We start from the raw sequence: 27,005 nt of genomic DNA, 5'->3' as shown, positions 1-27,005 counted from the left end.
CCAGGGCTGATCTCCTTTAGAATGGACTGGTTGGATTTCCTTGCAGTCCAAGGGACTCTCAAGAGTCTTCTCCAACACCACAGTTTAAAAGCATCAATTCTTCGGCGCTGAGCTTTCTTCACAGTCCAACTCTCACATCCATACATGACCACTACAGCACCATCTAATAATTACCAAATCCTTTCTGTGTGCTAAGCATGTTCTAAGTGCTTTACATACATCATCTCATTTAATCCTCACAACGAGGAAGGTACTATGAGGTACCTATTTGTCATTCTCATTTTGCAGGAAACTGAGATACAGAGAGATCAATCCCCATAGTTTTATGGGACTGAGCCAGAAATTGAACCCAGAAATCTCCGGAGCGCGTAGTCCGTTATCTACTGATTAAGTATAAAGATGTGAGATGGAACAAGATACACATAAAATGAGTGTAGGTGACAGAGGGAGGTAGGTAAAGCAAAAAGCCTCAGGGCCGAGACAGCAAGACAGAATATACTGTGTTGTTTTCCACCCAATACTTATTCTTTTCTGCTCTATTTTCTACGCTTCTATGTTCCTCTTCTCACATTTAAGACATTTCCTCGCTGGTGCTTTCGTCGCTCAGGCCTGATTGAGGTGCTGATCCCAAAATTCAGGCTCTAAACAACCTGTTGAAAGAAGCAGCGCAAATCCCAAGTAACCATGGAGACGGTGGCGTGGTGAGAGCCCCGCGCAGGCGCGTTACATCCCAGGCCCGCCCGCCGGTCCCTCCTCTCGGCCTCAGACTCCACGGGCTGGTGAGGAGTCCGGGGCGTGGGCCGTGGGCCACGGGTAGGGGCGGAGAGGGCCGGGGCTGGGCGCCTGCGCAGACGCCGGGCCGCTGGTGTGATCGAGCTCACGTAGCGAGGGTTGCAGTCGCCTCCTCCTCAGCGCAGCCGTCGCAGTCTGGAGGTTATAAAAGGGCTAACTGGCTCCCTCTGCTGCCCAGTCGCGCCGCCAGCGGGCTGAGGGAAAGGAGTAGGTAGCCGGCCGGGTGCAGGCGACCGGGTACTGAAGAACGCGCAGCTCTCGCGTGCCACTTCCCAGGTGAGACATTCGCCCGACCTTGGGGACTGAGGCTGCAGTCCTTGGGCAGCCGTGGCCTTTCTCGATGGCTCTGCTGGTCTGGTCCCTGCCCCCTCTCGTGGTATGGCTCGGGGGCGGGGGGTGTGCTCCCCAGTTTACTACTGTTGCCTCAGTACTTTCTCCTTTGGAGACTCGCCCTGAGCCCCGTTTCCCCTGGGAGCCCCAGAGGCCCTTTAGCAGTCCTCCGTGCTCCCCTTTCCACCGCCTCGCAGGTTGGCGCCCCGGACCGCTAGGGCTGCGGCAGCCTCAGTCTCCGCCCCGGGGACCAGCACTTTCTTGAATATTCCTTCCTGGGGAGGAATCACCCTGTTGAGTTTTCCAAGCGCCTCGCCTACGTGGGTCCCTCCCTTCAAAGCTGAGGGGTATGCAAGGGTTTTCGGCCTCCACAGCCGCAGATGGTTAGCATGTGGCAATAGAGAGCGGTTTTTAAAGCTTAGACCAGAGGCTGAAGCGCTCGGGCATTTTTATTCTGCCGGAGTCGTGGGGTCTGCGAAGCAGACCTACCCAGGAAAGTTCAGGTTTAACTCATCTGTTGCGCGCCGCGGGCTGATTGAGCAGCTGGAGGTAGCCCCGGGCAGCGAGTTTCCGGCAGCTAGGTTGAGGAAGTCGGCTGTCAGAACTTCCAGTGATCAGGGAAGCTAGTCTTCTTCCTTCCTTCTTCTGCTACAAAAATTTTTTAAAGGCACATGAGCTTCTCCCCTCCCCCTCTCTTTCTCTCAGCCGAATTTGCAGCTTTTAAAAGTCCACATCAGTAAATCAAATTCCGTGGCTGTGTGAGAAGTCTGAGTTGAGTTACATGGATGGCCCGCAGCTGCATGTTTTTAAGGGGGCGAGGGGAATGGTTTCATAAGACCATTTCTCCTAAATAATCGAATGTATTAAATGCAGTCAGGTCGTAGACACTAACAACATAGACGTTCCGGATAGAATGGACAGGACTTGGAATTTTGCACTGTTTGCTTTAAGAAAGGGATGAAGTAGAAGCTGGATCTCCTTTTAGGAAATTGATCTAAAAGGCCAAAGAGGCTTGCCAGTTTCAACTTAACTGTTTCTGGTTTCTCTTGAGAGCTGTGGCTCTTGGACTTTCCCTTGGAATGCACTCTGAAGGAATGGAATAGCCACTACTGAGTGGGGGAAGGGAAAAGACGTGGCAGCAGTGTTCTTTCATCAACTTTTGCCTCTTCTTTTTTTTTTTAATAGGTTCTGGCAAGAAACGTATTTCCCCTTTTAGATTTATATGTAGCTTATGAATGAGGCTAGTCTTTTCCTAAAAATCTGATGAAATATTCATAGCGGGAATACTGGAATTTAATTTATGAAACACTTAAAAGGGATTTTTCTGATCAAATATCTGTGGGAAAAATGGATATAATAAGCAAGAAATATTTAAGAAGCTGAAAGTGAACAACCTTGAATAAGGGTTTTTCCCTTGATTTAAAATTTAAGTAGACATTCAGTGATTTTTTTTTTAAACTTTGACTTTTCGCCTGTGAATGTAATTCCTAATCTTAACGATGAACTTCATATTTACCTTCCTCCCCCCAATCGTGGGAAGTGTAAGTTTTATTACTTACCTTAAAACTTTTTTATTTATTTATTTTTGGCTGTGCTGGCTCTCCCTTTCTGCCCATGGGCTTTCTTTAATTGTGGTGAGCAGGGACTACTCTCTAGTTGCCCTGCACAGGCTTTTTATAGCGGTGGCTTCTCTTTTAGAGCTCTGCAGGGGTTTGAGTAGTTGGGCACATGGGCTTAGTTACTCCTTCACATGTGAGATATTTCCAGACCAGGCAGGGATCAAATCCAGGTCCTCGGATTTTTAACTACTGGACCACTGGGGAAGTCCTGTTACTTAGTTTTGAAAGTCCTGTCAGTTTTGGTTTTAGTACATTATGCCTTAAGTCCTGTGATATTTTAGATGTCTGATGGCAAAGGATTCTTATAGATTTAACATAGTTACTACGAAAAGGATTACTTTGTGTCTTTAGGTGAAGAATGCTATTTCCTTTGATATCCTACAATGAGTTTTATTTTGAAGTACTGAAAATCAAGGATTTTTGTAAGCAGATAATTGTATTTGCCATTTTGGTAATTAAAATAGTGAAAAAAATGAAAATATACTTTTAATTATTGCAGAAAAAATTAGTGTAAAAGACTAATGAAAAAAAAAAAAAGGCTGTGTATTACCAGAGTACTGCAGGTTGTTGCAGGTGAATCTTTGCTTTTTGGTAAGGAGATGTTAACCTTTTCTGTTACCTCAGAGTGGGTTGTATACTGACAAGCAGTATCTTTTATAGGGCAGATAGGTTTGAGCTCCTGCTTTTATTCCATGGATGCAGCCTAAAGCTTGTGAGCCTTCACTTCTGTGAATAGAATGCCTTATTTTACTTAGCAGTTATCAACTGGGAGAAATATAATTACATCACTTAGATTTGAAAAGTGTCCCTGTGGGATTCATAGTAGTACTTCTCAACCTATTTTGTGGTCGTGAAGTCCATTGGAAATCTGATAGAAGGTGTGGACTCTGGGTCTGAAAATGCAAGTACACATATCAGTGTGGAATTTTAATCACCTTTTACAGAAATTCTCTCCCTCCATAAGTGCATCTGTAAATTCTAAAAACCCTAACCCTGTTAAGAACTAAAAAGTAAAAAGAGATACAGAATAAAGGCATCTAGGTATCTTGAGGCAGGATTTCTTGAATATTTTGGAAAATAGATCTAGGCTTTATATCTGACTGGCCTTGACTGTATAGATTACCCTAGTAAACTTTGGCTAAAAGAGTTTTTAGGGCTTCCTGGATGGCTCAACGGTAAGGAATCCGACTGCAGTGCAGAAGATGGGTTCATTTCCTGGGTTGGGAATGATACCCTGGAGGAGGAAATGGCAACCCACTCCAGTATTCTTGCCTGAGAAATTCCCTGGACAGAGGAGCCTGGTGGGCTACAGTCCGAAGGGTCACGAAAAGTCTGACATGACTGAACAACTGTGCAGAGAATAGTTTTTAACAAAGTGAATAAGTTAGTTGGAGAATTGTTGAATTGCTTAATTGCCTAGGTAATTATACATCATGTTGGCCTCCCCTCACCCCCTTACATATTGTAACATATCTTTGGTTCTGCTCTAAAAGTGGAAAATGCTTGAAGGTAAATAAATTGCATAGACCCTTGGCATTACACTTTATTGCTCTTCTTACAGTGAGATCTTGAATCTTTTAAAAAATATTTGTTTATTTGGCTGCACCAGGCCATTGTGCCATGCAAACTCTTAGTTGTGATATGTGGGATCTAGTTCTCTGACCACGGATGGAACCCAGTGGGCCTCCTGCATTGGGAGCTTGGAGTCTTAGCCACTGGACCACCAGGGAAGTCCTAAGATCTTGAATCTTAGAATTACATTATAAGGTGCGAGTGTGTGGGTGTGTATAGTAAATGAATATATGAGACAAGCCAAATAAAGTGGGTATATGGTTTTGTGAAAGCTTCATTAATTAAAGCTTCGTTTATGTTTCTACCCTATGAAATTTATTTGTATAAATTAAAGCTATTCTCTCATTAGTTTTTTCTAGCCAAATAATTGTGCTTCAGTAAAAACTAATGAAACTCAAAGGATTTCATTATGTTTACTCCAACAGTTTTGAACTTGATATAATGAAAAACATTCCTTTTCCTGAGGTTGTTTGGATGATCAGTGTGACTATTAGTGCATTTGGTTGTGCATTGACAAAAACAATATAGTATAGAGATTTATGTTTCTTATATAGTTGTCATCAGTGGGTGAGTACTCTCTTGGACTTCTTAAACTTCCTGCTTAGTGTTTTATATAAATGTCCATGTTTAGTGTCCATGTTTTGGTTTGCATATTTTTCATGTAAATAGTGATATTATATCAAGTTAATATACTCTGTCTTTTTTTCTTGTTGGGCACTTGAACTATTTCTTCACTGTAAATATTGTGAAGAGAAGCCTGAAATTTAGTGGTTTATTTTATTTTATCTACCTGTTTAGCAAAACCTTAACTAGTTTTCTTTCTACCTTTACTTTTTTTTATTTTGGAAAAGAAACACATGACAGTAAAAATTCTTATACTAGTCATTTTTTCTTCCCACTAAGAATTTTCTAGGGGATTGAATTGGGCTTTTTTAATCAATCTGATAACAATTAAAGGACTTTCAGTTCAGTCACTCTGTCGTGTCCTACTGTTTGAGACCCCTCATATAGTATGTACTTCTTGTGGTGGGGGGGGATGTCTGGCTTCTTAAACTCAGTATTAGTGCTTTGAAATTCATCCATATTATTATGTGTTTGTGTCTTTTTATTGTTGGATAATATTATATTGTATGGATATACTGCAAAACTTTGTTTTAGTCCATGTTCTTATTGACGGCCATTTGGGTGGTTTTCAGCTTTTAACTATTATAAATAAAGCTACTATGAGCATTCACATATAAGTCTTTGGAGGAATATATACTTTCTTTTCTCTGACATAAATGTCTAAGAGTGGAATAGCTGCATATGTGATAGGGAAATATTTTTTCCCAGACTGTGGCTTGTTTTAATTCTTTTAACAGTGTGTTTCAAAGGGCAGCAATCGGGTCTAATCGTGGACAGAATGTCTGTGCAGAAAATCTTTTTCTGTGCAGAAAGATTTTAAAAAAAAAACTCTATAATTGAATTCTGCAAGGTTGAAGGATAGAAGGTCAGTATATAACAATCAGTTGTATTTCTATATAATAGCCAAGGACAATTGGAAATAAAAAATTTAAAGTACCATCTCAATAGCACCAAAACTTATAAAATATTTAGTATTAGCTTTACAAGACACGTGCAAGATTTATATAATGAAAATTATAAGACACTAATGGAAGAAACCAAAGAATACCTACATAAGTGGAGAGAGATACCATATTCATGTGTTGGAAGAGTTAATATTGTTAAGATAACCATTTGTCCTGAGCTCATCTATAGAGTCAATGCAATTCCAGCCAGATCTCAGGAGGAGAGGATTTCCTATAGAAAGTAACAAGCTGATTCTAAAATTGATATAGGAAAACAATGGAACTAGAAAAAGGTAAAACAATTTTGAAAAAGACAAAAAAGTTGAAAAACTTGTGATTTCAACTTATTATATTACTGCAATACTCAAGAGTAAAGATGGAGAATAGGCAAACTTACAGATCAATGGAAAAAAATAGAGAATTCAGACATGCAAAATGGTCAGTTTGTTTTGATGAGGGTACTAAGGCAATTCAGTAGAGAAAGGATAATCTGGAATAGTTGTATGTTCATATATAAAAAAACTCCATCTTATTTGGGCATCTCATATCCTCTGTTGGACACTGGGCAGCCCCTTGCTCAGGAATTTGTATAAATATTGTAACAGATGACAGAAAGGCACCAATGGATATGAAATAGGAAATAAGATTTACTCACCAAGTCAACGCAAAAGGATTCCTTAAGGAGAGGTCTTAGGTTTAGTCCAGAATGAAGCAAAAGTGAAGTAGGGTGGTTGAGTTTAATTTTCATCGTGACTTGGAGTGTGATAGTTCCCGTGTGTGGGATGTTCATGGTTTTAGCTTCCCATTGATAGTGGAGAGAATGGCCAGGCTTTCATACTGACTTATCCAGATGTGGGGCAAAGGGAGAGGGAAGTGGGCTTTAAGGCAGTTAGCCTTCAAACATCAAAATAGAAAATTTTTCTTTATTATAGCCTCAGTGCAACAATTCCCCATAGTCTATGCAAAAACTGGCTCAAAATGGTTCATAGATCTCAAAATAAGACCTAAAGCTAGAAAATAACTTGAAGAAAATATAAGACAATCTTTTGGACCTTAGATTGAGCAGAGTTTTTTTTTTTTTAATCAGCAAAAAGTTAGACACCAAAAGCATGATCCATAAATGAATAAATCAGTACTATGTTCACCTTCAAAATTAAGAACTTATGCATGGTGGAGAGATTTGACAGAATGTGGTCCACTGGAGAAGGGAACGGCAAACCACTTCAGTATTCTTGCCTTGAGAACCCCATGAACAGTATGAAAAGGCAAAATGATAGGATACTGAAAGAGAAACTCCCCAGGTCAGTAGGTGCCCAATATGCTTCTGGAGATCAGTGGAGAAATAACTCCAGAAAGAATGAAGGGATAGAGCCAAAGCAAAAACAATACCCAGCTGTGGATGTGACTGGTGATAGAAGCAAGGTCTGATGCTGTAAAGAGCAATATTGCATAGGAACCTGGAATGTCAGGTCCACGAATCAAGGCAAGTTGGAAGTGGTCAAACAAGAGATGGCAAGAGTGAATGTCGACATTCTAGGAATCAGCGAACTGAAATGGACTGGAATGGGTGAATTTAACTCAGATGACCATTATATCTACTACTGTGGGCAGGAATCCCTCAGAAGAAATGGAGTTGCCATCATGGTCAACAAAGAGTCCGAAGTGCAGTACTTGGATGCAATCTCTAGAACGACAGAATGATCTCTGTTCGTTTCCAAGGCAAACCATTCAATATCACAGTAATCCAAGTCTATGCCCCAACCAGTAACGCTGAAGAAGCTGAAGTTGAACGGTTCTATGAAGACCTACAAGACCTTTTAGAATTAACACCCAAAAAAGATGTCCTTTTCATTATAGGGGACTGGAATGCAAAAGTAGGAAGTCAAGAAACACCTGGAGTAACAGGCAAATTTGGCCTTGGAATATGGAATGAAGCAGGGCAAAGACTAATAGAGTTTTGCCAAGAAAATGCACTGGTCATAACAAACACCCTCTTCCAACAACACAAGAGAAGACTCTCTACATGGACATCACCAGATGGTCAACACCGAAATCAGATTGATTATATTCTTTGCAGCCGAAGATGGAGAAGCTCTATACAGTCAGCAAAAACAAGACCAGGAGCTGACTGTGGCTCAGATCATGAACTCCTTATTGCCAAATTCAGACTTAAATTGAAGAAAGTAGGAAAAACCACTAGGCCATTCAGGTATGACCTAAATCAAATCCCTTATGATTATACAGTGGAAGTGAGAAATAGATTTAAGGGCCTAGATCTGATAGATAGAGTGCCTGATGAACTATGGAATGAGGTTCGTGACATTGTACAGGAGACAGGGATCAAGACCATTCCCATAGAAAATAAATGCAAAAAAGCAAAATGGCTGTCTGGGGAGGCCTTACAAATAGCTGTGAAAAGAAGAAGAGCGAAAACCAAAGGAGAAAAGGAAAGATATAAACATCTGAATGTAGAGTACCAAAGAATAGCAAGAAGAGATAAGAAAGCCTTCTTCAGCGATCAGTGCAAAGAAATAGAGGAAACAACACAATGGGAAAGACTAGGGATCTCTTCAAGAAAATCAGAGATACTAAAGGAACATTTCATGCAAAGATGAGCTCGATAAAGGACAGAAATGGTATGGACCTAACAGAAGCAGAAGATATTAAGAAGAGATGGCAAGAATACACAGAAGAACCGTACAAAAAAGATCTTCACGACCCAGATGATCACGATGGTGTGATCACTGACCTAGAGCCAGACATCCTGGAATGTGAAGTCAAGTGGGCCTTAGAAAGCATCACTACGAACAAAGCTAGTGGAGGTGATGGAATTCCAGTTGAACTATTCCAAATCCTGAAAGATGATGCTGTGAAAGTGCTGCACTCAATATGCCAGCAAATTTGGAAAACTCAGCAGTGGCCACAGGACTGGAAAAGGTCAGTTTTCATTCCAATCTCAAAGAAAGGCAATGCCAAAGAATGCTCAAACTACTGCACAATTGCACTCATCTCACACGCTAGTAAAGTAATGCTCAAAATTCTCCAAGCCAGGCTTCAGCAATATGTGAACCGTGAACTTCCTGATGTTCAAGCTGGTTTTAGAAAAGGCAGAGGAACCAGAGATCAAATTGCCAACATCCGCTGGATCATAGGAAAAGCAAGAGAGTTCTAGAAAAACATCTATTTCTGCTTTATTAACTATGCCAAAGCCTTTGACTGTGTGGATCACAATAAACTGTGGAAAATTCTGAAAGAGATGGGAATACCAGACCACCTGATCTGCCTCTTAAGAAATTTGTATGCAGGTCAGGAAGCAACAGTTAGAACTGGACATGGAACAACAGACTGGTTCCAAATAGGAAAAGGAGTTCGTCAAGGCTGTATATTGTCACCCTGTTTATTTAACTTATATGCAGAGTACATCATGAGAAACGCTGGACTGGAAGAAACACAAACTGGAATCAAGATTGCTGGGAGAAATATCAATCACCTCAGATATGCAGATGACACCACCCTTATGGCAGAAAGTGAAGAGGAACTCAAAAGCCTCTTAATGAAAGTGAAAGTGGAGAGTGAAAAAGTTGGCTTAAAGCTCAACATTCAGAAAACGAAGATCATGGCATCCGGTCCCACCACTTCATGGGAAATAGATGGGGAAACAGTGGAAACAGTGTCAGACTTTATTTTTCGGGGCTCCAAAATCACTACAAATGGTGATTGCAGCCATGAAATTAAAAGATGCTTACTCCTTGGAAGGAAAGTTATGACCAACCTAGATAGCATATTCAAAAGCAGAGACATTACTTTGCCAACAAAGGTTCGTCTAGTCAAAGGCTATGGGTTTTCCTGAGGTCATGTATGGACTGTGAAGAAGGCTGAGCGCCGAAGAATTGATGCTTTTGAACTGTGGTGTTGGAGAAGGCTCTTGAGAGTCCCTTGGACTGCAAGGAGATCCAACCAGTCCATTCTGAAGGAGATCAGCCCTGGGATTTCTTTGGAAGGAATGATGCTAAAGCTGAAACTCCAGTACTTTGGCCACTTCATGCGAAGAGTTGACTCATTGGAAAAGACTCTGATGCTGGGAGGGATTGGGGGCAGCAGGAGAAGGGGACAACAGAGGATGAGATGGCTGGATGGCATCACTGACTGGATGGACGTGAGTCTGAGTGAACTCCGGGAGTTGGTGATGGACAGGGAGGCCTGGTGTGCTGCAATTCATAGGGTCGCAAAGAGTCGGACACAACTGAGCGGCTGATCTGATCTGATCTGATGCTGTTTGAAAGAGTGTTAAGAAAGTGAAAAGGCAAGCCACAGACCTGGGAGTTAATATTCTCCTATCACATATCTAACAGAAAACTTGTATCCAGAATATCTACAGAACTCACAACCTTCAATAGTAAGTGAATAGCCTAATTAAAAATTTGACAAAAGGATTTAAGTAGAAACTTTACCAAAAAAGGAATATGGATAGCAAGTAAATATACCTAAAGATACTAAACATCATTGATAATTGAAGAGTTGTAAGTTAAAACCACAATGAGAAACCAGTAGTGAGAAAATTAAGACATTAAGAAAAATGAAGGAAGAAAGGAAAAATAAAACAATACCAAATGCTGACGAGACCATGGGGCAGTTGGAGCTTTCATTTGTTGACACGGGCAATGAAAACAGTATAGCGACTTTAACATTTGGCAGTTTTTTATGAAAGTAAACATATATATGGGTGGGCTTTTCTGGTGGCTTAACCGGTAAAGAATCTGCCTGCAATGTGGGAGACTGGGTTTGATCTCTGGGCTAGGAAGATCCCCTGGAGAAGGGAATGGCAGCCCACTCCAGTATTCTTGCCTGCAAAATCCCATGGACAGAGGAGCCTGTCAGGCTACGGTCCGTGGGATCACAAGAGTTGGCCATGACTTAGCAAATAAACCACTAAACCACCACCACTATATATACTTACTGTGGAACCTAGCATTCCTACTCCCAGATTTACCTAGTGAAATGAGAGTTTATGTTGATTTTTTAAAATAATTTTATTCATTGATTTTATTTTTGGCTGTGCTGGGTCTTTGCTTTGGGCAGGCTTACTCTGGTTGCTGTGAGCAGGGGCTACCCTCTAGTTGCCATGTGTGGTTTTCTTATTGCCATGGCTTCTCTTGTTGCTTAGTTGCTCTGCAGCAGGTTTGATCTTGGACTAGGGATCAGACCTGTGCCCCCTACATTGGCAGGCAGATTCTTATCCACTGTACCACCAAGAAAGTTCTTGATTTCCTTTTTTTTTCAAACAGCTTTATTGAGATATAATTCACATACCATATAATTTACCTCTTAAAGTGTACAATTCAGTGGATTTTAATACATCTACAGAGTTGTGTAACCATTATGACAATCAATTTTAATCCTTTTTCAAATAAATCACTCCAAAAAGACACCTCAGATCTATTAGCAGTCACTCTCCTCTCCCTCCCCCAGCTCTAGGCAATCACTAATATGCTTCTTTTTAATGTCTGTAGATTTTTTTTCATGTAACATAATGTTTTTGGGGTTTATTTGTATTGTAGCATTATTAGTACTTCATTTCCTTTTATGGGCAAATAAGATTCCATTGTATGGTTATATCAAATTTTGTTTATTCAGTCATCATTTGGGTTGTTTCCACCTATTTGCAATTAATGCTGCTGTGGACATTTCTGTACAAATATTTATGTGGATATGTGCTTTCATTTGGTTTGGGTATAGACCTAGTAGTGGAATTGTTGGGTCATATGGTGACTCCATGTTTAACTTTTTTAGGAACTGAAAAGTTCCTATAACTTTTAGGAAAACTGTTTTCCAAAGTAGCTACACCATTTTACATTCCTATCAGCAATGTATGAGTATTCCAGTTTCTTCACATCCTTGTCAATACTTACTCTTTTTATTACTATAGCTATCCTAGGGGTTGTGAAGTGGTATCTCATAGCGGTATTTCATTTACATTTCCATAATGACGTAACAGAACCTTGTGTGCACCAGGACCCGGGAGAAAGGAGCAGTGACCCCACAAGAGACTGACCCATGCTTGCCTGGGAGTGTCCAGGAGTCTCCAGCTGAGGCGTGGGTCAGTGGAGGCCTGCTGCAGGGTTGGGGGCACTGAGTGTAGCAGTACATGCATGGCATCTTTTGAGGGAGGTCACCATTATCTTCATTACCTCCACTGTAGTTTGGCCTCAGGTAAATAGCAGGGAGGGAATACAGCTCCACCCATCAACAGAAAATTGTTAAAGATTTACTGAGCATAACCCCGCCCATCAGAACAAGACCCAGTTTCCCCCTCATTCAGTCTCTCCCATCAGGAAACTTCCATAAGCCTCTATTTTTCTGCATCAGTGGGCAGACAGATTGAAAACCACAATCGTAGAAAACTAACCAATCTGATCACTTGGACCACAGCCTTGTCTAACTCAGTGAAACTATGAGCCATGCTGTGTAGAGCCACCCAAGACGGACAGGTCATGGTGGAGAGTTCTGATAAAATGTGGTCCACTGGAAAAGGGAATGGCAAACCACTTCAGTATTCTTGCCTTGAGAACCCCATGAACAGTATGAAAAGGTAAAAAGATAGGACACTGAAAGAGGAACTCCCCAGGTCGGTAGGTGTCCAATATGCTACTGGAGATCAGTGGAAAAATAATTCCAGAAAGAATGAAGAGATGGAGCCAAAGCAAAAACAATACCCATTTGTAGATGTGACTGGTGCTGGAAGCAAGTGAGTGAAGTCGCTCAGTTGTGTCCGACTCTTTGTGACCCCATGGACTGTAGCCTATCAGGCTTCTCAGTCCATGGGATTTTCCAGACAATAGTAATGGAATGGATTGCCGTTTCCTTCTCCAGGGGATCTTCCTGACCCAGGTATCGAACCCAGATCTCCCACATTGTAGACAGATGCTTAACCGTCTGAGTCACCAGGGAAGTCCCTGATAGAAGCAAAGTCCAATTCTATAAAGAGCAATATTGCATAGGAACCTGGAATGTTAGGTCCATGAATCAGGGCAAATTGGAAGTGGTCAAACAGATGACAAGAGTGAATGTCGGCATTTTAGGAATTAGCGAACTAAAAAGGACTGGAATGGGTGAATTTAACTCAGATGACCATCATATTGACTACTGTGGGCAAGAATCCCTTAGAAGAAATGAGTCAACAAAAGAGTCCGAATGCAGTACTTGGGTGCAATCTCAAAAATGACAAAATGATCTCTGTTCATTTCCAAGGCAAACCATTCAGTATCACAGTAATCCAAGTCTGTTCCCCGACCAGTAATGCTGAAGAAGCTGAAGTTGAATGGTTCTATGAAGACCTACAAGACCTTCTAGAACTAACACCCAAAAAAGATGTCCTTTTCATTATTGGAGACTGGAATGCAAAAGTAGTAAGGCAAGAGATACCTGGAGTAACAGGCAAATTAGGTTTTGGAGTACAGAATGAAGCAGGGCAAAGGCTAATAGAGTTTTGCCGAGAGAATGCACTGTTCATAGCAAACACCCTCTTCCAGCAACACAAGAGAAGACTCTACACATGGACATCACTAGATGGCCGACACTGAAATCATATTGATTATATTCTTTGCAGCCAAAGATGGAGAAGCTCTATACAGTCAGCAAAAACAAGACCAGGAGCTGACTGTGGCTCAGATCATGAACTCCTTATTGCCAAATTCAGACTTAAATTGAAGAAAGTAGGAAAAACCACTAGACCATTCAGGTATGACCAAAATCAAATCCTTTATGATTATACAGTGGAAGTGAGAAATAGATTCAAGGGATTAGGTCTGATAGACAAGAGTGCCTGAAGAACTATGAACGGAGGTTTGTGACATTGTACAGGAGACAGGGATCAAGACCATCCCCAAGAAAAAAAAATGCAAAAAGGCAAAATGGCTGTCTGAGGAGGCCTTACAAATAGCTGTGAAAAGAAGAAGAGCGAAAACCAAAGGAGAAAAGGAAAGATATACCTATTTGAATGCAGAGTTCCAAAGAATAGCAAGGAGAGATAAGAAAGCCTCCCTCAGTGATCAGTGCAAAGAAATAGAGAAAAACAACAGAATGGGAAAGACTAGCGATCTCTTCAAGAAAATTAGAGATACCAAGGGAACATTTCATGCAAAGATGGGCACAATAAAGGACAGAAATGGTATGCACCTAACAGAAGCAGAAGATATTAAGAGGTGACAAGAATACACGGAAGAACTGTACAAAAAAGATCTTCACGACCCAGATAATCACGATGATGTGATCTCTCACCTAGAGACAGAAATCCTGGAATGCAAAGTCAACTGGGCCTTAGGAAGCATCACTACAAACAAAGCTGGTGGAGGTGATGGAATTCCAGTTGGGCTATTTTCAGTCCTAAAAGATGATGCTGAAAGTGCTGCCCTCAATATGCCAGCAAATTTGGAAAAGTCAGCAGTGGCCACAGGACATGAAAAGATCAGTTTTCATTCCAATCCCAAAGAAAGGCAACGCCAAAGAATGCTCAAACTACCGCACAATTGCACTCACCTCACACGCTAGCAAAGTAATGCTCAAAATTCTCCAATCCAGGCTTCAGCAGTACGTGAACCGTGAACTTCCAGATGTTCAAGCTGGTTTTAGAAAAGGCAGAGGAACCAGAGATCAAATTGCCAACATCTATTGGATCATCAAAAAGGCAAGAAAGATCCAGAAAAACATCTATTTCTGCTTTATTGACTATGCCAAAGCCTTTGACTGTGTGGATCACAACATACTGTGCAAATATGAGAAGACCAGTCTACCTGACCTGCCTCCTGAGAAATCTGTATGCAGATTAGGAAGCAACAATTAGAACTGGACATTGAACGACAGACTGGTTCCAAATCAGGAAAGGAGTATGTAATGGCTGTATGTTGTCACCCTGCTTATTTAACTTATATGCAGAGTACATCATGAGAAACACTGGGCTGGATGAAGCACAAGCTGGAATCAAGATTGCTGGGAGAAATATCAATAACCTCAGATATGCAGATGACATCACCCTTATGACAGAAAGTGAAGAGGAACTAAAGAGCCTCTTGATGAAAGTGAAAGAGAGTGAAAAAGTTGGCTTAAAGCTCAGCATTCAGAAAACAAAGATCATGGCATCTGGTCCCATCACTTCATGACAAATAGATGGGGAAACAGTGACAGACTTGATTTTTGGGGGCTCCAAAATCACTGCGGATGGTGACTGCAGCCATGAAATTAAAAGACGCTTACTCCGTGGAAGGAAAGTTATGACCAACGTAGACAGCACATTAAAAAGCAGAGACATTGCTTTGCCAACAAAGGTCTGTCTAGTCAAGGCTGTGATTTTTCCAGTAGTTATGTATGGATGTGAAAGTTGGGCTATAAAGAAAGCTGAGCGCAGAAGAATTGATGCTTTTGAACTGTGGTGTTGGAGAAGACTCAGTCCCTTGGACTGCAAGGAGATTCAGCCAGTCCATCCTAAAGGAGATCAGTCCTGGGTGTTCATTGGAAGGACTGATGCTGAAGCTGAAACTCCAGTACTTTGGCCACCTGAAAACTGAGTCATCTGAAAAGACCTGATGCTGGGAAAGATTGAAGGCAGGAGGAGAAGGGGACAACAGAGGATGAGATGTTTGGATGGCATCACCGACTCGATGGATGTGAGTTTGAGTAAACTCGGGGAGTTGGTGATCGACAGGGAGGCCTGGCGTGCTGCAGTCCATAGGGTCGCAAAGAGTCGAACACGACTAAGCAACTGAATGACTAGTGATGTTGAGTTTTTTCATGTACTTATTGGCCATTTGTGGCTTCTTTGAAGAAATGTCTCTTCAAACCCTTTTCTCATTTAAAAAGTGGATTATTTTTCTATTGTTCAGTTCTAAGAATACTGTATACTAGGTATTAAACTTTTGTTAGAGATATGATTTTTAATTTAATTTTTTTTTTTTTACCATTCTTTTGGTTGTCTTTTAAGTTTCCTGAAAGATGAAAGTTTTAAATTTTGATGAAGTCCAATTTAATTTTTTCCTTGGTTTCATGTGCTTTTTATGTGTCATATCTAAGAAATTATTGTCTAGATATCAATGTTTAAGTGCTTAATCAAGGTTATGAAGATTTACACCTCTTTTTTCCCCAAGAGGTTTATAGTTTTAGATTTCAAGATAATCTTGGATACATTTTGAGTTAATTTTAGGGTCAGTATAAAGTTTTCTTAAGTTTATTCCCAGGTAATTAACATATTGGTTGCTGTTGCTTCTGGTGATTGGTTCTTGTTTGTATGGACAGGTCCTTTTCTAAAGGGAATGTTGCTTTTTTGTAAATGATAATTTTTCAAGTAGTATTAGCTTGCTTTAAAAAAAAAAATTACTACAACCCAGAGGGATAGGGTGGGAGGGATTTGGGAGGGGGTTCAGGATGGGGGGACACATGTGCACCCATGACTGATTCATGTCGACGTATGGCAAAAATCACAATATTGTAAAGTAATTATCTTCCAGTTAAAATAATTTAAAAAATCAATCTTTAAGTTTCATTGAAAGCAGTTCTTTTGGAATAGTTTGTTGTACCACATGTTCCTTGTTGTTGTTTTACTGGCTATGTCGTGTCTGACTGTTTTGTAACTGCGTGGACTACAGCCCGCCAGTCTCCCCTGTCCATGGGATTTCCTAGGCAAGAATACTGGAGTGGATTGCCATTTCCTCCTCCAGTGGATCTTTCCGACCTGGGATCAAACCCAAGTCTCCAGCATTGGCAGGTGGATTCTTTACCACTGAGCTACCTGGGAAGCCCACATAATTCCTTAAGTTTAATAAATCTAAAATGTGTATTGTACAAGATTTTATTTTCCAATTGTATCCTAAGGGTGGCAAAGACACTGCAGTTGCCTTATCAGGATTTTTTCTGTAAATCAAATATACATACAAATTGTTTTTGAGCAGAAGGGATTGATGGTGGTATTATGCCCTAGTAGAAGTATGGAGTTGCTCATTTGAATTTTACTAACCCAGTGATTTGACTTGATCTTTTCACTTCAGTGCTACTTTGACTTCATTTGTTAGCTTGCATATTTGTTTATAGAAATACAAATTTTCTGTTAAAAATGTTTATTAAAATGCAGAAATTGAGTAAAGAGAATGGACTGTGATTCCCTCTCAGACAATTGTTAACATTTTTTGATTTCTAAAGAATTGCTGTGTTTTATATTATTGCTGTTCTTAATATCCTAATCAATATTTATTGATATTCATGTTATAAAGCACATAGTTTCATTAACAAAGAGAAGATACTGCAAATTCATCAGATGAGAAATATATAGACTATGTTAATTTTGGGAAATACCAGCATTTTTATAAGCCACAAGGAGAGCATGTATAATTTAATGTTTACTTCTTTTTACTTCTTCCCTTCCATTGCCTCTGTCCACTTTTTTCTCCCACTCACATTTCTAAATTATAAAGCCTGTGCATCTGTTTGCTAGTAGATTGGGCTTCTTGGTCCTCTTCACTGCCTTAGCCCAGGGTTGAGGTTGCCTGGGCTTCCTGCAGTTCTCAAAGTCACCTCTTTTTCCATGTCCTTTGAGACACTCTTGGCAACAAATCTATTTATTCTTGTGCTCTTGCCCCACATCCAAAAGTAACATTTCTTAAGTGTCTTCTAGGTGTCAGGCATAGTCCAAGGCACTTTCATCTGAAGTACTGCTGATTTTTTATTATTAGCTGGTGGTCAAATTTGGCCTCATATTAGATACCTTACCTTTTTGCTTATTCTGCTTCCCTTTAAAGGGACCACCAAATAAAAGTCAACATTACTGATGAAATTTTACTAAATTGCAGGCCTCCTAGTCTCACGTACGGTAATTTTTGGTTTTTTTCCTGTTCTGAGCAAAGAATCCTGATACTTTATCCTATATTGGGAAATGTATGCATTGCTAGCTTAAGTGTTTGAAATAATTGAGAGGTATATTTTACAGTTTAAAATACATAGTTTAAAAATCATTGAAGAATGGCACCATTTTAATTATAAATAAGATTTGTTTCATTCTCAAACTTTCCCCTCAGCCTACACTTATTATTAAAATGTTTCTGGTTTAGGGGAACTTGACTTTCTTAGAAATAGAAACTTTAAATGTTGAGCTTAACTTCAATTGTGAATCCAGTTTAAACATTTTTTTTAATGGATTAAGATCATATTTATTCTTAAACTTTGTATCTCACATATATTCATTGAATTTCTAAAATTAAGAAAAACATTTAAAAGATCATTGAAAAATATTGCTTTTTGGTGCTAGGGAATAGAGAGTAGTAAACACATGAGAATTATTTACCTTTTTTAGTTTGCCTTAAAGAAACAGGGTTGATGAGTGAAAGTGTGTGTGTGTGTATGTATATATATATTTTTTTTTTAATTTGTTTTTTAGATCTGATGTTAGATCTTATTTGTCACTCTTGGAACATCTCATTTTTGACTGGACTCAGAAGTTCTCAGGACAGCCTCCATCTCTTGGTAATCTGTTATTGCCATTTTTCTTTGGCTTCCTTCATTCTCTTGGCCAAAAGTTTAGCATATTCTGCAGCCTCTTCCTTATTTTTCTTAGTACACTGTTTCTTCAGAGCAATAGTGTTGCAATAGGCCAGCATTCGTGTTGCAGAATACGTGGAGTAATATGACGCTGAATCTTGGGTGCTTTGGTAGTGGGTTTCTTACCTTCTTTGTTTAAGGGCTTTCTCACAATATATTGGTGGACATCTTCTTCTTTAGAGAGGAGAGAAAGTGTATTCATTTGGACTCTGGGTTAAACAGAAATCTTAACTCATACTAGTCCATAATGGAATTTAAGAATTATGGCGATAGGAAGTTGTCTTAGCAACAGAGGTCAGGAGTGTGATTAAATTTCCAGAATAATTGGAACATCTGCGTGTTTTCTTCTGTCTCTTGTCTGTCTTCCTCTCTGTGTATGTGCATCATCTTAAAATCTTTCTAAATAAGCTTCATTCACTTGGTCCCTAACTTTTCCCAAGCTTTATTTGTAAAATAGTTCAGACATTCAAAGAGTGCCTGCCACTACTTTTCTCAGTTTCATTTTCAAATTTTCTGACAAAGAACTTTGAATGGCCACTTGGTCAGGGAGAAGTATCATGCTATATAACATGACTGGTAAAACTGTGGGAATGAATTACGGGTGAACTGGGGCAGTTAAAAAGGTAGAAGGGGGCAATTTCCAGGAGAAAGAGTAGGGATGATTGAGGTGCCATGTAGGGAAAAACAAGCGTGTGTTTTTGAAATGATCTTATCTTCAGATTACTTCTGACAGGGAAGACTGAGCTTTGGAAGAACCTCTGAAAGACAGCCTACATAGCACTTTCAGTTAAGGGCAGTATCTTGGTTTAGAGGTTCTCTCCAATCATATCCTAAACTGCTGTTCCATTGGAATGATGCCAAACACTGAGTTCACTGCTCAAGTATAGAAAATTGTGGCAAAGAGGCTAGCATGACTTCTGGGTTTTTAATCGAAAAGTTGGTCATACCATTGAAGCACTCATCCCAGACTCTCTGTATGTACCAGAGATGCAGCTCACTCTCTTTGGGAGTAGAAGTATGACTGGGATTCTTAGAGTTAAGTTAAAACAAATGGTAATTGGCAGAGCAATTACAGGGCAGAACAGAAATATAACTGGTTCTGTTAGCAATCACTCTTAGTTGTCTTGGAAAATCCATCCTGCTTATATGAAAGAGACGTTCTGTCTAAATGTGTATACCACGTTGCAGTGGCCTGAATTAGCAGCTTGAATGTGTGTTGATATTTTGTGCTGACCATAAAACCTGTCAGAAAGATTAAAGTCTAACACAGATGTCAGGAAAACCAACAGTTGAGTATGGAATTTGTATGAGGAAAAATAATCTTAAAGTTGGAACCCTCTAAAGAGGGTTTGGAACAAGTTGTGGAAGATGTGGAGAGACTGTTAGAGGGAGCCCTGTAAAAAGTTTTTCATGTCAGAGAAAGATTAGAATATCAAGCATTCTTTAGTCTGCCTAATTTTTGAGTGATTTGTTTGGGAAAGACAGACTTGTTAATGTTGCATTTTTTTTCTTGGAAGAAAAATGTTAGACCAAAAGGCTAATAGAATTATTTGCCAGATGCCCTGTTCTAGTAATCCATTGAATAACCTAAATATACAGTTCAGTGAATCCTGATAACTCAGAGTCATATTTAAAATAGTAGAACTGTTTAACTATAGTTCCCAGGTTTGGTTGATCTGTGAATATGTGGGACTGGACTTTTCTAGAAGGACAGTAGGAAAGTTTTAGATAAACACTACACTTTGCATTTTATTTTTGTCCAGGTCTACCAGAGAATATGTTTCCCAGGTTGTTGTTTTCTTTATAGTTTTAGAAATATTTAAAATTAAAAAAATTTTTTTAATTTAAAAATACTCATGCATTTCAAACATTATATGTAATATATATATAGATTATTTATAGATTAATAAACACTCATGAAACTGCCATCCAACCAAGAACCAAAATATTATGAGTAACTTATCCATACTGCTTCAGTAATAAATTTTATTCCTGTATAAATTTGTCTTTGTATCTGCCTCTTCTTTGTCTTTCTTTCCTTTCCTCCTTTCTCCCTTCTCTTCTTCTCCGTCTTTCTTTCATTGTGTCTTCTCTGGGATCTGAGATTTACCTTCTTTTGAAGAAGATTGCATCCTCTTTAACCCATTTAAATTCTATTTCAAGCTTGTTTGAGGATTTAGAACAGAAGGCATTTATGTCTTCCTGTTTTTGATAAAACCCTAATGTCTTTTGGGATGCTTTACTCTTAGTTGTACATAATGATTGCTTTGCATGCTGCTAACTGAACAAAGGTGGTAATAAATGGAAGTGAGACATCGTAAGTGATGAAACCATTATGTTTTAAAAACCTGTGATTGATAAGGATATGCTTGTCTATAAACATGCCACTTAAGGTTTCTAAAGAATGTGCATGAGGCATAGTATTCAGACAGATTAGAGAAACCATTCCCTAGAGTAATTAGAAATTCTGTGACATGTTCTAAAAAATAAATTGAAGTAAAATATATTTTAAAGACAGAGTGCATCTTTTGTATGATTTCAAGAGGTAGTCATATCCTGTGGTTCTCAAAGTGTGATCACCAGAACAGCAGCAGCAGCGTCACCTGAGAACTTGCATATGTGATCTAGGTACTTTGACCATTGGGTGATCTGGTACAGCTAAAGTTTAGAACCACTGTTATATACTCTATCTTCATTTATATTAACTAGTTTAGGTTGGCATGGTAATTTGGAGTAGTGCTGTGAGAGGGTCTGAATTTTCTATTGCAAGTGACAGAAATCCAACTTAAACTAGTTTAAGAAAAAGGGAATTTACAGGCTCCCTCAGCTGAGTTGGAAGATTATTGGGGAAGTTCACAGGTTCAGAGCAGAAACTATAAGAATCAGGGCCATGGAGCTTGTAAAACTGCTTGTTTCTGCATAACTTTGTCATTTTTATAGACTAAGTTCCTGTGTATGCTTGTCAGGTGGCACAGATGGTCACAGGCAGCTCCAAATTCATGTCCTCTGAGCGTAGCAATTCCAGAAAGAGCTGCTTTTTACCATTTCACAAGCCCACTCTTCAACAGTTAAATTCATAGGAATGAGGGTCAATGACTGGCTTAGCCTGGGTCATATGTCTATTTGTGGGAGAAAGGAGAATAGAAAAGTGTGCCACTACATTGTCAGGAGTGGCACACTTTCGGTTGCTTTCAAATAAGCTTAACAGTCTTTGAAGCACAGCAAGAAATCTAGAGGATTATCGAGTTAGAAAATGGGACATATGCAAACATGTTAGCTACTTTATTGTGTTAGAGTGTGGTTAACCATTTCGTTAAAGTCTTACGGTGCCAAAATATGGAAGTTGATGTTTTAGGTTTTTTATTTTGTATAGAGTTAATTTTTGTCATTATAAAAGCAAATATAATTAGAGCAATGCAAACCAAAACTACAGTGGAGTACCATCAGAATGGCCATCATTAAAAAGTCTACAAATGGAAAATGCTGCAGAGAGTGTACGGAAAAGCGAGCCCTTCTACACTGGTGGCGGGTATGTTGGTTGGTACAGCCCCTGTGAAATACAGTGTGGCAGTTCCTCAGAAAACTAAAAACAGAGCCGCCATATGATCCAGCAGTCCCACTCCTGGGCACATACCCAGACAAACTATAGTTCCAAAAGATACATGCATCGTTCATAACAGCCAAAACGTAGAAACATCCAAATGTTCATTGACAAATGAATGGATAAAGATGATGTGGTACCTATATAAAATAGCATACCACTCGGTCATGAAAAAGAATGGAAGGCCATTTGCAGCAACATGGATGCAACTAGAGATTATCATACTGTGAAGTAACTCAGAAAGAGAAAGACAAATATCCTATGGTATCCCTTATATGTGGAATCTAAAATATGACACTAATAAACCTGTCTACAAAACAGAAAAAGACTCACAGAACAAACTTGTGGCTGCAGAGGGGAAAGCGTGTCGGGGGAGAGAAAGACGGGGAGTTTGGGATCAGCAGATGTAAACTGTTATATATGGGATCCATAAACAACATGGTCCCACTCTGGAGCAGGCTACTATATATACAGGGAACTATATTCAATATCCTGTGATAAACCATAATGGAAAAGAATATTTTAAAGAATGTATGTATATACCTGAGTCACTTTGCTGTACAGCAGAGACTTGCACATTGCAAAACAACTGTACTTCAATAAAATTAAATAATAAGAACCTATTACATGAGAAAAAAATAAGCATTGAGTATAAAAGTAAATATACCCTGTGTTGTTTAGTTGCTAAGTTGTGTCCGACTCTTATGTGAGTTCATGGACAGTGGACCACCAGGCTCCTCTGTCTGTGGGATTTCCCAGGCAAGAATACTGTAGTGGGTTGCCATTTCCTTCTCCAGGAATCTTCCTGACCCAGGGATCAAACTTGTGTCTCTTGTATTGGCAGGTGGGTTCTTTACCAGTGAACCACCAGGAATGCCCAAACCCTTGACATCTGGAAAATACTGAAAAATAGGAAAGAAAAAAATCACGTAATGTTCTGCTCTCCAGAGACAACTACATTTTGGTGAATTTCCTCTGCATATTTTTTTGGTAAAATTATGATATTATAATGTTAAGTTTTTTCTTTGTTTTGATTAGTATTTATTACTAACTTTCTATCAGAGTGTAGTAGAAACTTAATCTTCTTCAGTATAGATTCCACCAGAGTTGTATGGTGTTTATTTTTTTTAAGACTTAATTTTTTAGAGCAGTTTTAGCTTCATAACAAAATTAAGAGGATGGTATGGAAATGTCGCATGTACTCCCTGCTCCCAATATGTGTAGCCCCCCACCAGAATGGCGTATTTTTAAAAATTAATGAATCTACATTGACACATCATAATTGCCCAAAGGCCATAGTTTAACATTACCCCTTCACTCTTAGTGTTGTAAATTCTGTGAAAATGAACAAATGTATAGTGATATGTATTCATCATTATGATATTACACAGTATTTTCACTACCCTAAAAATCCTCTGTGCTCCGTTTGTTCATCCCCCCTCTTCTTCTGCCAACTACTAATCTTTTTATTCTCTTAATAGTTTCACCTCTTCCAGAATATTATATAGTTGGAATTATACAGTATATAGCCTTTTCAGATTAACTTCTTTCACTTAGTAATATTTTTAATTCCTCCATGTTTTTTAATGGCTTGATAGCTCATTTCTTTTTTAGCATTGAATAATATTCCATTGCCTAGATGTATCACAGTTTATCTGTTCACCTTCTGAAGGACATCTTGGTTGCTTCCAAGTTTTGCCCATTATAAATAAAGTTGCTATAAATATCCATGTGCAGGCTTTTGTGAACATAAATTTTCAACTCCTTAGAGTAAATACTAAACATGATTGCTGGATCATATGGTAAGAGTGTATTTAATTTTTTAAGAAATTGCCAAACTGTTTTCCAAAGTGACTGTACCATTTTGCAATCCCACCAGCAATGAATGTTGTAGGATTGATGTTAATTTTCAAATCTCGTTTTCATTTGAATTTACAAGTAAGGAATATGTTCATTTTAAGTTTCTTGACATATAGCACTATCATCATTAAGTATTTTAAATTTAGTTGTTACATTTAATTGTTCATTTGATAGGCAAAAACTGGCTGTCTTATTTCAACTTCTTGAGTCCTTGATTACTGATGAGTCAGTTTTTATTTCAGTGGGTTTCGTTAACTGTAGTTCCTCTTTTGTGGCTTTCTGGGTTCTTAACCCACTCATTGGGCTTCCCTGGTGGCTCAGATGGTAAAGAATCCGCCTGCAATGCAGGAAAACTGAGTTCAATCCCTGGGTTGGGAAGATCCTCTCGGTAAGGAAACAGCTACCCACTCCAGTATTCTGGCCTGGAGAATTCCATGGACAGAGGAGCCTGGTGGGCTACAGTCTATGGGGTCACAAAGAGTTGGATAAGACTGAGTGGCTTTCATTTTCAGCCCACCTCTCTGCTGATGTCTTGGGTTTTTTATTGATTTGCAGGAGTTCCTTAAATGAGCTCTGTTTTCTTTAGTTTCCTAGTTTATAGTTTTTATAAAACAATATATAAACCTGTTATTTTGTGTATTTTAATTCCATTTGGCTTTAGATTATCTTATTTTTAAGTTTAAAAATTCTCTTTTCAGAGGTCCAGTTGTTGTTTTGTTTTTTGTTATTATGACTCTTTATTTCATCTAGAATAAAGAAATTTTCAAGCTTTTGTGGTAATTTCTGTAGGCCAGTGTTTCTTGATTCATTGTAAGGTTTAAGGACAATAAAAGAAGACAGAGAAACTTTAGTGACAAAATACATTTTAGCAATGAAAAAAATGATAACTTCTTATCTGACAGATCTAAACTTTCTCATCAGAGCTAATGTTTAGACAACATTTCTGGTTAGCCTTCTCTTGGTACAGCAAAAGCATTTGTATTTGCTGGAAATAACATTCATTTATGAAGAAATTATGGCAGAAATCTGTTTAAACAGTGAGAAAATTCTAGACTGTTCAGACAGCCCAGGATTTTGAAAAAACCTTGGGCTTTGGCAAGAGCCCAGGAGAGGAAGTGTCTGCATCTGCTACATTCTAGAAGCCTTCCCAAAGAGTCACTGTAAGGCAGCCAAGAGAACAGTGTATTTCACTACTGTGTGGTTCTGGAGGAAACTTAGGAGGACTTCCAGCATGTCAGTTTCTGTGGTGATCTATTTTTATTGATTCAAGTTAGGAGGAAAATGGCGTGTGTGTATGTGTATTGGGGGGTGTGTGTGTGTGTGAGAGAGAGAGAGATTGCGAGTTTTCTATTGTGGACAATGGTGTGTGTGTGTGTGTGTGTGTGTGAGAATGATAGGGAGTTTTCTAGTGTGGACTTGAACCTGTTGCTTTCGGTGAAGTCTCTTGGGGAGAGTCAGAGGTGCCTGCACAAAGAGGAATAGGGTGACAAGTGAGAATAAGCAATGGGTGTCTGTTATTGGTGTAAACAGTGTTACAGGGGTAACTTGTTTTCCTGTAAGGTAATAAAGAAGAACTTAAAAGTCCGTGTTTATGTGGTAAAGAAGGAGCAAGAGAAGAGTGCTAACAGGGCCTTTGGGAAAGCAGGATAAAACCTGCTGGTTAGTTGAAAATCTGCATCTGCCATGAAGAATCCATTCCAGAAAAGAAAGACAGAAGGGCTTTGCTGCCAGTTTTTTTTTTTTTTTTTTTTCCTGAATGCTAGAGCTATGTCCTGGGCTAAGGATTTTTTACGTAGAACACAGTAGAAAAAGCTCAACTTTGGGTCCTTTGAGAGAGATTACTAGCCTAAATCGACAGCTCGCTAGCTTAAATACCACACTATTCACCTATTTAATGTTCATGATTGGTTGATTTTGAGTAGTTTCACAGTGTTCTTCAGCCATCAGTCCCTGCAGTATATTTTGGAACATATTCATCACCTCCAAACCTACAACTTTTAATTGAACTTATTTTAAAATCTAAAGCCATTGTAGGGAAAAAATGGACCAAGTTAGGAATTAAGGGGATTAATCAGAAAGCTCTGAAACATTTTGTCCCTTTAAATATATTCTAACATTTTAGAATGTATTTTGGTAGTATTTAAATTAAGTTACTCTAATAAAGTAGTATATTTTAATGGGAAATTCATGACTTAGGTCTAGATCACAGAGTAAACTTAATGAAAAAGTATACTACCATCCAGTTGATCTAACTGTAGTAGTAACTAAAGAGAAAACAAACAGCATTTTTAAGCATACATTATCATGGTGATAGCAAACATGTATATTTTTCTTTTAACATGAAATATCAAGTGAGTACTGTTCTATGAAAAATAAGATAGTAGCTCTTACTAAGTTATTAAATCAGTTTACTAGAATTAACAGTGTTCTATGGGCAGTCTTAAAGTCTGACTTACATTTTATTCATAGGAAAAATAGGTTAGGAACTTTTCCTATCCTTCCTTTGTTTTAAATAATGGCCATATTTCTCTTGTAGGTGTGTGAGCCTGTAAAATTAAACCTTTGAAGATGATCTGGTATATTTTAGTTGTAGGGATTCTACTTCCCCAGTCTTTGGCCCATCCAGGCTTTTTTACTTCTATTGGTAAGTCTTAATTATTTTGTTGTGTTTGTTTTTGTATTTAAAAATTTCCTTTTTTTCATATTTTTAAATCGGTAAAAACAAATACATTATATTCTCAGGGACTGAAACATTACTTCAGTCCATACCCCTCTAAAAATCTTTCTTTTTTCCTTCATATTTAAATATTTAATTTTTTCTGATTGCCAAAACTTAATAAAGCATACAAAAGAAAATTCTCTGATAGAGTCTACCTGGCAAATCACTTAATAGATATACTTAGTCTTTATTTTCCTATATGAATACTTTATATGTTTTAAAAGAGGTGTTTTCCTACATCCTGTTGACCAGTTTTACCCTTATGTGATTGTGGAGCTAAATAAAACACAAGCAAGTATATTTATGACACTTAATTTTGGAATGTAAAATGATGAGTTTTCTCATCCTATTGAGGCTTGCCTAGTGGC

At 38.8% G+C, this 27,005-nt stretch overlaps 1 protein-coding gene across 6 annotated transcripts in view; it reads left to right on the top strand.

Annotated features, from left to right (window-relative positions):
* Window positions 1-874: 874 nt before the first annotated feature.
* Window positions 875-27,005, top strand: part of P4HA1 (prolyl 4-hydroxylase subunit alpha 1) — a 100,294-nt gene continuing 74,163 nt past the window's right edge. The window contains exons 1-3 of one of the 6 annotated variants that reach the window (XM_027531077.1): window positions 875-1,068; window positions 22,903-23,022; window positions 26,455-26,562. In XM_027531077.1, the coding sequence (XP_027386878.1) occupies window positions 26,487-26,562 (76 nt within the window). In that variant the 5' untranslated portion in view covers window positions 875-1,068; window positions 22,903-23,022; window positions 26,455-26,486. Of the gene's footprint in view, window positions 1,069-18,296; window positions 18,383-22,902; window positions 23,049-26,454; window positions 26,563-27,005 lie in introns of all 6 variants that reach the window. The other 5 variants (XM_027531072.1, XM_027531073.1, XM_027531074.1 and 2 more) reach the window with 5 other exon arrangements.

The sequence above is a fragment of the Bos indicus x Bos taurus genome, chromosome 28 (assembly GCF_003369695.1).
Source record: "Bos indicus x Bos taurus breed Angus x Brahman F1 hybrid chromosome 28, Bos_hybrid_MaternalHap_v2.0, whole genome shotgun sequence".
In the NCBI taxonomy this organism is placed as follows: Eukaryota; Metazoa; Chordata; class Mammalia; order Artiodactyla; family Bovidae; genus Bos; species Bos indicus x Bos taurus.
Note: the sequence above shows the minus strand (reverse complement) of the source record. Positions and strands in the feature narration are given on the sequence as shown.